Genomic DNA, 16377 nt, shown 5'->3' on the forward strand with positions numbered 1-16377 from the left:
ATCGAGCAGGTCTCAATGTCTATGGCCACCTTATGAGGGTAATGACATCTCCCTACTGGGGCTGGCATTTGTAGATCAGCGATGATGGATGAGCCATGGGTTAAAAACTAAACTGCCATCTGAACTACATTAATGTGGTCTTTCTCCAGCTCTCCATAACTACTCTCTGATGTGGGATAGCCAACCTAACTTGAGAGGTGAACTGCTATTACAAATGTATATTGAGTTGCTTTCTATTTGGTTAATGGACTCTGCAGATAACACCTATCGCTCCCAGTTGAGTAATCCATGGTCATGACCCGTGTATAGCAATTAGAGGGGGATTTCTCAAAAAATGTATCTGAAGGCTGCCATAGTTATCGGCACATGCATGTTAAAAGCACGTTAAGAAAATATACTCTTGTCTTCTATTCAATATGAAGTGAATTCAAGGGTAAGGGGTAGATTTATCAAGGGTTCGAATTTGAAAAACTTCAAAATTCGAATTTTAAAAGACCGACCGAAATGAAATCAAAGGTTTTTTTGGACGAATAAGTCAGTTTTTGATCGAATTTGAATCGTCGATTTCTCAAAGTCCACCAATTGACTCCAAATAGGTACTAGGAGGTCTTCCATAGGCTAAAATAGCAATTCGGCAGGTTTTAGATGGCGAATGGTAGACAGTACATGATAAATGTCTAAAATCTAAAAAATTTTAATTTTTTTTTCAAATTTGAATCAAATGTGGACTATTCCCATAGTCGAAGTACACAGATATAAGTTTATAATTTTTTTATTTCGTATTTTCACTTCGACCTTTGATAAACCTGCCCCTAAATGTCAGGTCAAATCTTAAATAAAAATAAATGGCGACACGGGCACACATATGAAGCTGTTTCAGGAAGCGTTCATCCAAATGTTTAATAATATTTATTTTACATTATGAAATCTGAGGTTAGCATGGTAATAGAACGCAAGTGGTTATCACAAGCAAACAAGAGATATTTGTATATTTGAATATTTTCTTTATCAAAAATCAAAAGCCCAGTTTAAAAAACACGATGAGGATTTCTAGGGTATAGGAGATGATCTTACCGTGCTGAGTTTGCTGCAGCAAATCAGGATTCTTCGTTCATATAACATACTAGCGTAGAGGTGTAGCATATTATTCACATCAACGGCCACAAAATACTCTGTCAGGTTTCTCTGTAAGACACAATGAATACAAACTAGTTTAACTTACTTTGATTTCAACACATGGCTGTTTGCAGTAGAAGAATAAAAATAAAGCTGCACCACTATACAGTAAGTAGTTATCATCCCCTCTTTACACTCAGCTCCTGCATATGGTGACTTGATAAGACCTGTATAGGTAAGTTGCAATTATAGATATACTCACAGAAGCACCTAATTTTACTCCTGAATAGATGAACTGTTAAGGGCACATTTACTAAGCTTGAGGGAATACTTTGAATTGAAAAAATATTCCAATTTCTAAGTATTTTTTTGGGTACTTCGACCATCGAATTGGTCAAATTCGATTGAATCGTATGATTCGAACGATTCGTAGGAAAAAAACGTTCGACTATCGACCATTCGATAGTCGAAGTACTGCCTCTTCACAAAATACTTTGACTTCATACTTCGCCACTTTAAACCTACCGAGGTTCAATGTTAGCCTATAGGGACCTTCCCCAGCACTTTTCTAAGTTTTTTTTGATCGAATAAAAAACGTTCGATCGATCGTTTTATCGTTCAATCAAACGATTTTTAGTAATCAAAGTATTTGCAGTAAATCCTTCGAATTCGATATTTGAATTCGAAGGATTTTACTTCGAGGGTCGAATTCAAGGGTTTTTTAACCCTCGAAATTTGATCCTTGATAAATCTGCCCCTTAGTATCTGAATAAACAACGCTGCACATAACGCACTAATAGGCCAAATATCCACAAACATAATATAGTGAATAAAGTACCCCCTCTTGTAAAATATAAGGATATTATAAGTTTCCAAGGAGCCTAGTGTTTTTATACAGGGCATGAAACTCCGAGGTTACTTCTAATATTCTCATATTTTGCAACAGGGAGTACTTTATCCTATATAATAAAGTTGAAGTGTCTCTGCGTCCAAGTCCCTGTGTCCGTGGGATTGCGCTACTGCGCATGTGTCCCATGGACCGTCTCTGGCGGCCTATGTTCTAGCGCCCGTTAATTTAACAGGCTTAATGTCTAGTTTATTATAATACGCAAATTTCAGAAATGACAGCAGAACTCACCGTTTATAACTGATGACATCAGAACTAACCTGATATAATTTACAAGATATTCATAGCTTTTGTGTATATATATATATATATATATATATATATATATATATATATATATATATATATATATTTATTTATTTATTAACCTGCATTTTGAAAACTGTAAATGCTTACAGTTACAGGTATGGGATCAATTAACCGGAAACCCATTATCCATAAATCTCTGAATTAATCAGATACTTACATAGTTATGTAGTTAAGATGGGATGACAAAAGACCCCTCCATACGAAACCCAGTGCACATATCTACACCCACCCACTGAAACTATATACAGTATACCAATATCTATATTAATTGTAGATTTTAGTATCACTATAGCCTTGGATATTATGCTTGTTCAAGAAATCATCCAAGCCCCTCTTAGGGCGAAGTCACACGGGGCGTTTGTACGTTGCATTTTTTTTAAAACACAAGGTCGAGTGTAAATAAGCCCTCACAACATCACCCGGCAGTGCATTCCACAACCTCAATGTTCTCACTGTGAAGAACCACCTATGTTGCCTCAGATGAAAGTTCTCTTCCTCTAGTCTAAAGGGATGGCCACTGGTACCATGATTCATTTTATGGAAAAATTGTTTAGTTGCACAACTCTGCACTCTTTCCAGCTCATTTATATCCTTTTTCAGGACTGGAGCCAAAAACTGCACCACATACTCCAGGTAAGGCCTTACCAGGGTTCTATAAAGAGGCAAAATTATGTTTTCATCCCTTGAGTTAATACCCCTTTTATACAAGACAGAACTTTATTTGCTTTAGTAGCCACAGAATGACACTGTCTGGAATTAGACAATTTGTAATCTACAAAAATCCCCACATTCTTTTCAATTAAGGAAACTCCCAACATACTGCATAATCTTGCATTTATCAACCAAGTAAAGACCCCAGGGGGTGCTCCACTGACAATACTGTTCCAATCTTTGTAATCTATCCTTCAGACAGTTTCCTATCCAATTACAAATACTATGTTCCTTAATTCAACCATTAACCTTCTGTGTGGTACTGTATCAAATGCTTTAGTAAACGCCAAGTAAATTACATCTACTGCCATTGCATCCTGCGCAACTCCTCATAAAAGACAATTAGATTTGTTTGTCAAGATCGTATTATGATTTGCAATTAAGTCAAGTATTATATCCCTTAATACCTCTTCAAAAAGCTTTCTTACCACTGCCATCAGACAAACCGTCCTATGGTTTTGAGTCTCTCTGCATCATGCCAGACTTCAATGAAAAATTTAGTAAAGAGGTTTGGCAATCACAGATCTAAGCTCATTTAGTACCATGGGATGAATACTATCTGGTCCCGGACCTTTGTTTATCTTTACATGTTCTAGTCTCTTTTGAATCTCCCTTTGCATGAAACATGTATCATTTGTTGAATTAACAGAACTTGGACTATTTAGAAGGAAACCGTAATTACTTGGTTCCTCTTTTGTGTAGACAGATGAAAAATAATAGCTCAGAATCTCTGCTTTATTTCTGTTCTCATCAATCAACTGATCCCCCCCCCCTCTGACAACAATGGTCCCATTCATCCTGCTTAATTTTTTTACTGTTTACATATTTTTAAAAGAAAATTAATATTTAAATCCGGTTAACTTGGAAGCCTTAAAAGCATGTCTTTTCTTACCAACCTCAAAACCAACAATTCTTCCAAACCACAAAGGTTTTGCTTTGTGATAATGTTTCTTGCTTACAGGGGGAATATACTGGCATGTACATTTATTAAGCAGCATTTTAAAGATATCCCAAAAGTCTTTCCCAGTTAATATGTTGCAGAGATGCCCTTATACTGGGAAAGTTTGCATATCTAAAATTTAGGGGCAGATTTATTAAAGGGATACTGTCATGGAAAAAAAAAAATCAAAATGAATCCGTTAATAGTGCTGCTCCAGCAGAATTCTGCGCTCAAATCCATTTCTCAAAAGAGCAAACAGATTTTTTTATTTTCAATTTTGAAATCTGACATGGGGCTAGACATATTGTCAATTTCCCAGCTGCCCCAAGTAATGTGACTTGTGCTCTGATAAACTTCGATCACTCTTTACTGCTGTACTGCAAGTTGGAGTCATATCACCCTTCCCTTTTCCCCCCCAGCAGCCAAAGAAAAGAACAATGGGAAGGTAACCAGATAACAGCTCCCTAACACAAGATAACCGCTGCCTGGTAGATCTAAGAACAGCACTCAATAGTAAAAACCCATGTCCCACTGAGACACATTCAGTTACATTGCGAAGGAAAAACAGCAGCCTGCCAGAAAGCATTTCTCTCCTAAAGGGCACAAGTCACATGACATGGGGCAGCTGGGAAATTGACAAAATTGTCTAGCCCCATGTCAGATTCAAAAATTGAATATAAAAAAATCTGTTTGCTCTTTTGAAAAATGGATTTCAGTGCAGAATTCAGCTGGAACAGCGCTATTAACTGATTCATTTTGAAAAAAAAAAAAAAATTCCCATTACAGTATCCCTTTAAGGTTTGAATTTAAAAGCACCAAGTCAAATGTGAGATTTATCACCGAATCCAAATCCTAATTTGCATACGGGGAGGGAAATTGTGTGACTTTTTGTCAGAAAAGTATTCAGCCTAATCTTTTGCGAAGGATTCGGGGGTTCGTCTGAATCCAAAACAGTGGATTCGGTGGATCCCTAGTTGTTTCTGCAACATCATTTCAAAGGAGACCATGTTATGATCACTAAATGATGAAATGCTCACCCACACTAGAGATGATTCAGTATTATTAGTTATTAACAGGTCCAAAAGAGTCCTAGTAGGTTCTTGTCATTAAACAAAAGCTTTTTCCTACTTGGCAACCCAGTTACCCCAGTCAATGTCAGGATAACTGAAGTCATCCATAATAATAACATAAAATACAAGGAGGGCTGTGGGAGCACTCCAAGGCTAAGTAAATATGTGTTCAAATACAATGGAAGTGCAACTGATTTGTCCAATTATCCAATGCACATTCCCTGGTTCCCTGTCTCACAAGTAATTCAGTATATATATATGCAAGTGCACGTGTTAATGCACAGTCCCTAGTCTCCTGTCTCACAAGTAAAGTAAGCCAGCCTACATTAGTAATAGTATTTGGGCCTCAATCTAGTCACTTATTTAAGGTGGTTTGTAGAATACACCAATGATAATTTTCTTTTTAGCTTTTTGCCCAGTCGAATGCAAATTTTTAAAAATGATTTCCTTTTTCCCTGTAATAAGAAAACAGATAAGTACCTTAAACTTGATCCTGATCCCAACTTAGATATAATTAATCCTTATTGGAAGCAAAACAATTCTATTGGGTTTAATTAATGTTTAAATGATTTTTTAGTAGACTTGAAAATCCAAATTACAGAAAGAGTCCTTACCCATAAAGCCCCAGATCTCATACTTGTGCTAACAACTGCATTAAAAACACCTTCATATAACATCTTGATAGTCAATAAAGACAATGCCTACACAATGAATGCCCTCATACAGCTTTGATACCATCAAACAATAACACACTCTCCATACATATATGCATCAGTATATACAGCAATTACAGGAATTGCAGCAAAAATAGTATGTTTATACTGATTCAAGAGACTGTATTCCACATTAGAGTTTGAGGGGGTTATTTATCAAAGGTTGAATGTAAGCATTTTTTTATACCTCGAATAAACTTGAATGAACTAACAACTCGAATGATTTCTTATTTAAAGGGATCCTGTCATCGGAAAATATGTTTTTTTCAAAATGCATCAGTTAATAGTGCTGCTCCAGCAGAATTCTGCACTGAAATCCATTTCTCAAAAGAGCAAATAGATTTTTTTATATTCAGTTTTGAAATCTGACATGGGGCTAAACATTTTGTCACATGACTTGGGGCAGCTGGGAAATTGAAAATATGTCTAGCCCTATGTCAGATTTCAAAATTAAATATAAAAAAATCTGTTTGCTCTTTTGAGAAATGGATTTCAGTGCAGAATTCTGCTGAAGCAGCACTATTAACTGATTCATTTTGAAAAAATTTTTTTTTCCTATGACAGTATCCCTTTAAGAAAAAAAACTCATCTTCAAATGGTTCAAGGGACCTATGCCGTGGACTCCTACATCACCATGACAGGTTTTAAATGGTGCATTTTCAGATTCAAGCTATTTCCAGGGTCAGGGTATACTAAAAATTTGAGTTTTGACAAAAAAATAAAACTTGAAAACTCTAATTTCCATGGAAAACACAACTCAAACCTTAAGAAAAAAAAAACCCCCTAAATGTTCTCAGCCTGAAAGGGGAACAGTACACACAAGGAAATACTTTTATTTGTTTACTTCTCAGAGCACAAATATCAGTTTCCTTCCTAAAAAAAACAAATATAAGGGGAAAGAGTTCAAACTGAGTAGGACAAATCTGTAACTAAGGACGAAGTGGTATGTCTGCAAAACCAGTCCATGAAAGCCTTAAGCGGGCGAGTAAGTAACAGAAAGTGGCTTAACGCTGAGAAGACACAAAATATCTGGAAAGACTCAGTTTCAGCCGTTACCATCTGACATCAATTTTTAAGGCTTCCCACCGCTCTAGAACTAGAAGGTTTGTGCTAGCCATGCATCCTTACAGGCTAAGGCACCCAAATACCTGCTTCTGGTAGAGCTGCGTAAAGTCTTCTATAAACACCAAGTTTACTGCTGTCTATAAAAGAGCATGAGCCTAATCTTAAAGAGGTGTTTCACTTGGATGTAGAGTGCTTGTTCCAGATAAAGGCCAAAGTCTTCATAGTTGTTAAGAAATCTTCCAGGTGTGATGACATTTTAAACCTAAAATAACATAATCAAGCTTTTTTGACCATAAATAAACATATCACAGATTACAGCATCATATATAAATATATATGTATGTGTGTGTTTGTGGTTGTTTCCTCACCAGAAGGGTTGAATGTTAAGCAATATATTGTAAATATAGAGTGGTTCTATTCACCATCACCAATATAATATCATTGCATATTTCTACCATGAAATGTTTCCACTTATAAAAGTAATAACCAACGGCACTTCTTGTAAAACCATGGACTGGAAAATACAGGCACAACTGAATTCCTACAATCACTTGAACTGTGCGGTGTGTTTCAGGAATTGTGTTCATGTGGTGCATGGAATTGGCTGTTGATATTGCCTTGAGATCTCTTTTCTCACTGTACGAGGCTTTCCTGCACACTATTGCCTGTCTGTGTGAACTCTGAACATTAGCAGAAAAATAATAAAAATGCTCTATGGTTGGGTGATGATTGTTAGCTCTTTAGCCTAATTCTTCTCTCTCGACCCATGAAATTCAGGAGCTGCACTACTATTACAGTCCAAAGGATGACGTTGGTCTTAAACTCTAGTTTGCAAATGTTTAAATGCAAATTCTGAAGCATGCGACCCAATGGCAATCTATATCCAGTAGGTAGTGAGATTTTTATTTTATAAAAAGTTTGACCATGTTACTGTTTTGTGGTACTTATATAAGAGACTGACAAAGTCAATAACAAACTGAGAAACAACTACATATACCACAGATCTATTTTCCTCTCTGTTGGTTATTCTAGGACATATTTTTAAATACTTGACAGTAAATCGTTTGTCAAGACACTGCCAGTTTATTTCATGACCCCTATGCTAAACATAAAGAAGTCATATAATTACATGATACAACTGAATGGTATTCATTGTATTTCCAGCCTCTCACCGGAGCCAGGAGCCATTCTTTGCACGTGTTTTACACAAAGCAGGATAATTAGAATGGTGGCTAATGTTGTTGCCGGTAGATTTATACACGGAGAACCATTACTTGACAAATAGACTCTTACACCTCTGCAGAAAACACTTAGACTCTCTTAAAACGTAGAAATTATATAAATGTTCTGATTTTATGCTGCACACTACAGTTCAGCAATTGCAAGTCCATTAATATTTATGATGGGGTATTGCCTGTATTTATCTACACTTAGACGCCTACAAGAATAATGTTGTATGTGAGAAAAGAAAATTCTGTATTTATTACACCATAATGAATGAATATTTTTGGACTAGAAAATTCTTTGGAAACAATACAATAGCTTCCATGCGTTTCTTTTACATCAGGCATTGCTAAATACAACTTCACCAACTTTTGCTGCTAGAGGCATTGGGAGATTTTAATTGTTTGGTAACATCAGTGGTCCCCAACCAGTAGCTTGTGAGCAACATGTTGCTCTCCAACCCCTTTTATGTTGCTCCCAGTGGCCTCAAAGCAGGTGCTTATTTTTGAATTCCAGGCTTGGAGACAAGTTTTGGCTCCATAAAAACCAGGTGGACTGCCAAACAGAGCCTCAATGTAGGCTGCCATTCCACATAGGGGCTACTAAATAGCCAATCACAGCACTTATTTGGCACCCCAGGAACATTTTTCATGCTAGTGTTGCTCCCCAACTCCTTTTACTTCTGAATGTTGCTCATGGGTTCTAAAGGTTGGGGATCCCTGATCTAGAGGGTCACAGGCTACAGAGCTGTAAAATGCATCTGAAGAGCCCTAAGTACAAGGCTATGTAAAGATCCCTCTCACTCAAGAATGTGTCAGAAAGGATATTATGATCCTTTAATGTGAAGCCAAAAGGACCCCTACATTTTCTGAGCCCCGAAGACATAGCTTTGGCCGCTCTGGATAAATCTATAGACAGTGTCGGACTGGCCCACCGGGATACCAGGAAAATTCCCGGTGGGCCCAGGTGTCAGTGGCCCTCTTGCTTCTAATCATTTGGCCTATTTCATAGTCATTTCCTATTTCTTTAAGAGGCTTAATAATGGAGGAATTAAGTAAAGTATGTAGAGAAAAAAGACTAGGAGAATAAAGAGGTTGAGTAAGGAGAGGAGGAATAATAGTTTGGAAAGTGGGCCCACGGTCTAAGGTTTTCTGGTGGGCCCCTGGCATCCCAGTCCGACTGTCTATAGATGGTAAAGAATGAGGCTCTTTTATTAACATTTTATTGTGTACAAATTGAACACAGCCAACACAATAGGGAGAACAGAGAACCAATAGAGGTTAAACACTACAAACTAAACATCTTACTTAAATGTATTATTAAGTGTTTAAAAAATAGAACACTTTAAATATTGGCTATAAGTTCTAATGGCTGGTTAGGAGAAATGAGAACAAGCTCAACAAAAGAATTACAGCACTGTTTTTACAATGACAAGTGATCTTGTAGAAAATAAACTATACTTACATTCTCTGGTATACTGGGCAATTCCCGAGGATCAGGCACTGTAAAATAGAAATGCTAGAGGGAAAAAATGTTTTAGTTAGAAATAAATAGAAATAGTACCATTCAAACAACAAAGTAACATTTCTTGAAAAAGGAAACGGAGAGGAATGCATAATAGAAGAATGCAGTCAAGCCAAGGAAGAACTAACCACAAACACCAATAAAAAAAATTAACTCATGAAAGGAAAATTAAAATGTTGTGGTTCCCTTATTAAATGGGGGCACAGCTTGATCTGTAGCCAAACATTCCATTCAAGACAAATCCGAATGCCTGGCTAAATAAATGGAGAGATGTGGCTTTTGTTGGCTGTATTTGAAAATCTGCTGACTTTCATCTAAACCTAGATAATACTAAATGGGTAGTTCACCATTCAGTTAAAAATACCCTATTCTGGGGATGCAACCAAGATGGCCAGTTAATGAGCTAGCTCTGTGCACTACCTCCTGAATTCCCCGTTATCAGCATAACGGGGATGCCCACAAGCAATTGACACTCCACTGGACATGGGCAAAAGATGCAACCCACAGCAGAAGGCCTTCATAGAACACTACATAGTAAAATCGACACCCACTCATATGGTAGAAGCCCCACAGTCCACTACCACATCATCTACACAAGAGCCCTCTACACAACCACCAAGCTCACCTCCACTGCCCCCGTTACTGCAGATGTCCTGGAAACCGGTCTCAAAACTGCATGATAAACTCAAAGCGATGGTATGAGAGATGCAGATGTTACGAAAGATTCTGCCCTTTTGGATGTGGAAACCAAGGCTCCCCGGCAAGAGCTCTAGTGCCTTCAATATCAACAGAAGGACACCGAAAACAGGGACCGGAGGCAAAACCTCCGAATACAGGATATCGGAGGAGGTAGGCCCCCCATTTTGAACTCTTATCTACTCTTTCAGCACCTGGTCCCTAATCTACCAGCAGAAGAGTGACACTTAAGACAGGGCCCATCTCTAACTGTCAGCAAGAGCTCTGAAACTAAATTAATGTGGGATGTCATCCTGAGGTTACACAACTTTATCTCTAAAGAAAGGATAGCTGCTGTAACATGAAACAAGCGCAACATTGCTTTTAAGGGCAACACTCTGCAGATCTTCAATGACCTATCTTCAATCACTCTGATTAAAAGAAGGGCCCTTAAGGCAATTACAGCAGCACTCAGAGATCAACATATCCCATATCGATAGGGATTTCCATTTCCGGCTGGTGGCAACCCAATGTCATGGAGTACGAGATAAGGGATCCAGCAGAGGGCCCAAGCCTGTTAAAGTGGCTGGGCTTGAAGAATGGCTCATCACCCCAAAGAAAACTAACGCCAACTACAGACCCCCCCCACCAGAAGATCCCTCTCCTAGTCCTAAGCCTGGATGCAGAGAAGGCCTTCGATCAGCTGAACTGGGCATACATGCATAAAGTATTAGACCTAATGGTTTTTTTTAGCCCTTTCCATAAGGTTGTTTTGGTCTTATATTGCCAAACTTAAGCAGCAGTTAGGCATTGCAATTAGGAACTCCTCAAATACATTGGGAATCACTAACAAAGACAAAGAATACAAAATCTCCATATTTGCGGACGATGTCCTCCTCACCCAAGACTCTCAAATCACAAGGTTAATCAAGACAGATGAGAAGCAATCACAGTAACCATTTCTTAAATGCAAATTAAGATCCTTAAGTTAAATTTCAATTATAAATGGAAAAAGGACTACATAAGGTATCTAGGCATCAATTTAACCCCTACTTATGAAAGACTTAAGATAAAAACCTAGACAAATGGAATCCTTACACCCTCTCTTGGTTTGGTAGGACTGCAATGGTTCAAAAAATGGATTGCTAAACTATTAAACTTAGAGCAATACAAAGTATAATAACTAAATTCACATGGGCCTCCAAATCACACAGGGTGCCCCAGATGTATTTAGGTACTACTTAGCGACCCACATACGTTAAGCAGTGGTCGGACAGAACACATTGTGGGGAGTGGGTAACTGTGTTTCTGTACACCATCTCCTCCTTACTGTGGGAAACAGAAACACTTACTAATTTAAAAGATATATTACTTAACTCTGTAAAAGCTAACCCTCTCCATTTAGAACTATTCCAAAAAACAGAATAATACTGTCTGTCTGTAAGCCTCACAGGCTGACCCCTACTCTTGGCAATCCACATTTCTCTCCAGGTCTGGTCAAACCCTTTGCCCAGCCTTGGTCTAACACAATTGAGAGATTTCTACAACCTACTGACTCGCAAAATATACACAGTGCACGATCTTCCGACCAAATACAACCTTGGAAATACAATGCGCTACCAGTATCTTCAAATTGCCCAGGAAGGCACATGCTCTGAATTGCCCCTAGAATACCCATCACTTGATACTATTATGGCAACCCGAACATGCAGAAAAGGGCTAATATAGGATCTTTATGGAACACTCAACACGCGTCCAAAAACATCATTTCCTAAACATGCTTATATGATGGCCTAGGCAGACCCGGACTGGCAATCTGTGAGTTCTGGCAAATGCCAGAGGGGCTGCTATAAGGTGCCATAGAAAGTCACCATCTAGTGGGCTGATAGGGGCTGTTTGGGCCTCTGTGTGGGCTGATTGGGCCTCTGTGTACCTAAAATGCCAGGGCCTATTTTAATTCTCAGTCCGGACCTGGGCCTAGGAACAAACCCTAGATAAAGAACTGCACTTTCCCAAATGGAGCTCAATATGGGATAACCTAATGAAGGCCTCAGCATTTGTCACCCACGAGGAAACAAATTATAGAGTACTCATGCAATGGTACATGACGCCTATTAAACTACTTGCAATTTACCCAAGTACCTCACCCATGTGTGCGGAGGAGACACTCCACAATATTTTCTGGAAATCTGTTCCCTAAATTTAAAACCATGTACAGAAACTGACTAATCTGACACTAACTGCAGTGAAGCATGTAATAGCCTGCAAATGGAGAAAAACGCAAGCCCCCACCCTAACCAAACTCAAGGTCCAATCCCTGGTCGCACTGCATTGCTCTCAATTACCCTATTTTATGAGTGTGGGCATAAGGGGGACTTATTGCACCCTCCAACTGGATAACTGGACCTCAGAGACCTTTCACTTAATATGGACACCTCCTCTATCACAATGCAGCCAGCTGCTTACACAGATCACTTCTCCCCCAAATTGGTTATTATAATTGTATAGGTATCTAACTATTGTAAAACCCCAGGTTACCAGTAGAGTTACTACATTGGCTTAGATCGCCACTGTACAAGCAAAAACCCCAGGCTCAGTTTACAAATTCTGATTATTTCTTTTTGGTTTTAATCCTATCCTTTTACTTTTATTCTTTTTCACCATTTTGCCTTTTCTCTCTAGTTAATGTGGAACCCTGTCATTCTCTCCACTCTGTAGTGGGATTAAAAATGTACGGCGCCCCTACGGCATTGCCCACTATTGCACATTTGTGACTTCTTTTTTTTTCATTACACAAATCTGTGTATTTACTTTATCTCACGAACCATGTTCTGAGAAAAATGGAAATAAATTTTCTTACAAAAATAGAGTTTAAAAAACAGAAATTCCCTAGTCTAAGCAAATATTCCCTTGATATTCAAGCATTTTTTTAAATAAAGTTTTAACTACTTGCTGGTTGTTGGACTGGATGTCAAGAGCCCACAAAAAACCCTTAGACCATAGGTGCACTCTCCATACTACTTTCACCCTTCTCCTAATTCAAACTCTTTATTCTCCTAGTCTCTTTTCTTTACATACTGTAATCTATTCTTCTATCTATATATCCTTTTAGTTCCCATACAGAAAGATTAGAAGCAAAAGTGCCCACCGGTAGTTTTCCTGGCATCCCAACAGGCCAGTCAGACACTGATCTGTAGCCAGAAAGTATTGCTCTTTGAGGATAAATTTTTATTGTTACCTTCTACTAAGGACCTGTCCTATTCCACTTTCATTCTGTCATTCAAACCACTGCCTGATCACTAAAGCAAATGTTAGTCTTGCAAGTTGCAATCAGCTGCTGAATTGGAGAGTTGCAGAAAAAAAATCTAAAAAACTAATAAAGACCTAATGAAGGATCTCAGGATATTACAAGTCTAAAGGTTAATGTTAAGTTAAATTAAACTAAAGCTGCCCATAGATATGCAAATAATATAGTACAAAACAAAGTTTTTATGGTTGTCCTTGCATGTAGCTGCTCCAATATTGAAGGATATCCATGTACTAATGATATCAATCGGTTCAGGGAAAATTAAATGTAATGGCGGCTGATTCCCTATGTTGGCTGATGCGCGGTGCACCAGCAATTGGGGAAATGTAAGAAGTTACAGTTGAGAATGTCTAACCAGATTAGTGTAGTCAATTCATGGCAAAGAGTTTTTAGTGCTCATAAAATGGCAAAGGGAGGTCTGCTATTTCCAGAAGATGCTTCGTTCAAACATCAGTTACTGGGTTGGCAGTTTAAGGTTGCACAAATGATAACCCGTGGCACTGTTCTATTCCATGAAAAAGAAGTGGTGAGAAGTGGTGTAACTGAAGGTGTCCATAATAACTTGCACGTGAGATAACATTTAAGTGCAGCATCTTTCAGAAATGATAGCGGTTTCACTTAAATCTGCTAGAAGAACTCTTCAACACCAGTGTGTATGGCAAAGCGTTACCTCTGGCTTTTATTTTTAGCACAGATGCTAAATTTTGACCTACTGTTACGGAATTGCAACAGGACTCGTCTATTTGATAGATGGCTCTTTTGCTAGTGGTGCTGAAGGGAGAATTTTCAGGAGAGATTTAACTCAGCCAAACAATACAATTTCAACTCCCACTCCAATGTATGCATGTATGTAAATGAGCTAGGAAGGCTGCAGTTACTAAGGTAATGCTTATGGGGAACAACCTTATTTTTAATTTGGATTACAACCTTGTCATACAGGAATTGTTTTTTCACTGGGCTGTAGGCTGCTGACATCTATCCTGTAGATCACTATTTGCTTTGCATGCACAAGTATATACAGGTATGGGACCTGTTATTCATAATGCTCAGGACCTGGGGCTTTCCGGATAACAGATCTTTCTGTAATTTAGATCTCCACACCTTAAGACTACTAGAAAATCATGTAAACATTAAATACACCCAGTAGGCTGGTTTGCTTCGAATAAGGATTAATTATATCTTAGTTGGGATCAAGTACAAGCTACTGTTTTATTATTAAGAGAGAAAAAAGTAAACCATTTTTAAAAAATATGGATTATTTGATTATAATGGAGTCTAATCGAGTCTGTGATTCTGAGCTTTCTGGATATTGGGTTTCTGGATAACGGATCCAATAGCTGTACTATGCAAACAACTGTTCCTGGGTGCTTAAGATATGACACCTCTTTATGAAGCAGAGCATTATCAAATAGACATAAGATGGCAGCGTGTTGGATTCACTAGGATAGTGAAAAACAGACAGTGTGGTGTGGCCGGAACAATCAGACTGGAATTCTATATTTGTGCATTAATTCCCGAGTTAAAAAGTCAGTCGTATAACATATACTGTAACCCCTCAATAAAACTCTAGTATTTATATGAATACCTCCCGGAAAGCAATAAGTGCCGTTAACCAATCTTTCCAGCAGATAAGATGGTTAGACAGAAGCCATATGTATAAGCATAACCGGCAGCAAAGTTTCATTGATTTGGAGGTTTGAATATGACAGTACATCACAAATACAAACATCAAAACACAGATCAGAATGCTGAGACAGAAAAAAGGGAGCTCAGCACCCCTAGTGATATTGGGACTTTGTGTCGGGAAGAGACCCAAACAAAATAGTCCTTGGGCTGTTTCTTGGAGATTAGTTTTCACTTGACTGCTTGAGAAGTCTGTAGGAAAGGGAAGGGGGGTACGGAAGAGACTGTCAGCATTCCTCCATGCCACTGCCCTGAAAGAGAGGCCAAGGTAATCCAGAACACCAGCAGGCAGAAAGGCCGCTTGTCCTGCAGGTTACACGGAACTACTTGTGACACGGGATGGTCATGTTCTTTGCCAGCTGGTGACTTATCAAAGCCCAACAGATGAAGCTTGTCAGCTAACGTTAAAGAGACGAGTGCTAAGCACTAGTGGTTTCAGGCTTTTTGCAAATAGGGATTAACCCAGTTGACCAGGAAAGGTTTGCATCCCAGGGAACCCAGTTAACAGAACTGCAAAAATATAAACCTTTTGATGTCAGACAGAAGACTGAGTAAGTGATCAATGAAAGTACCAAGAGACCCTTAAAGGAGAAGGAAAGATACGGAGGCCTTTAATTGCCAATAGATTAGCTGCAACAGTGCAAGCTAGAATGCTATATTTATTCTGTAGAATGTTTTACCATACCTGAGTAAAAAGCTCTAGAAACTCTCTTTTTGTTTAGAATAGGAGCTGCCAGGGGCGTAACTACAGAGGAAGCAGACCCTGCGGCTGCAGGGGGGCCCAGGAGGTACAGGGGGCCCCATGAGGCTCTCATTGATGAGCAATTTGAACATGTATTGGTAAAACAGGACAAACACTGGCTATGTTGGGGGCCCTAAAATTAATTTGCTGTGGGGCCCAGCAACATCTAGTTCCGCCACTGGGAACTGCAGTATTAATGTGGTGTGACATCACTTCCTGCCTGAGTTTTTCCCTGCTCTGGGCTCAGATTACAGTAAAGAAGGGAGGGGTGGGGGGAGAGGAGCAAACTGAGCATGCTCTTGCCCAGGGCAATGAGGTTTAAGCTGAAGGCAGGAAGTCTGATACAGAAGCCCATGTGTACACAATAGAAGGAAAGAAATGCTGTGTTTCT

At 38.7% G+C, this 16377-nt stretch overlaps 1 protein-coding gene across 4 annotated transcripts in view; it reads right to left on the minus strand.

Annotated features, from left to right (window-relative positions):
- The window catches only part of dennd1a.L (DENN domain containing 1A L homeolog), a 442273-nt gene that overhangs the window by 231635 nt on the left and 194261 nt on the right, over positions 1 to 16377 (minus strand). For all 4 annotated transcript variants that reach the window (XM_041572481.1, XM_041572482.1, XM_041572483.1 and 1 more), the window contains exons 8-9: positions 9520 to 9573; positions 1075 to 1185 (exon numbers count right to left, since the gene is read on the minus strand). In XM_041572481.1, coding sequence (XP_041428415.1) covers positions 1075 to 1185; positions 9520 to 9573 — 165 coding nt within the window. The remainder of the gene's footprint in view (positions 1 to 1074; positions 1186 to 9519; positions 9574 to 16377) is intronic.

Source organism: Xenopus laevis, chromosome 8L (assembly GCF_017654675.1).
Source record: "Xenopus laevis strain J_2021 chromosome 8L, Xenopus_laevis_v10.1, whole genome shotgun sequence".
Taxonomy (NCBI): Eukaryota; Metazoa; Chordata; class Amphibia; order Anura; family Pipidae; genus Xenopus; species Xenopus laevis.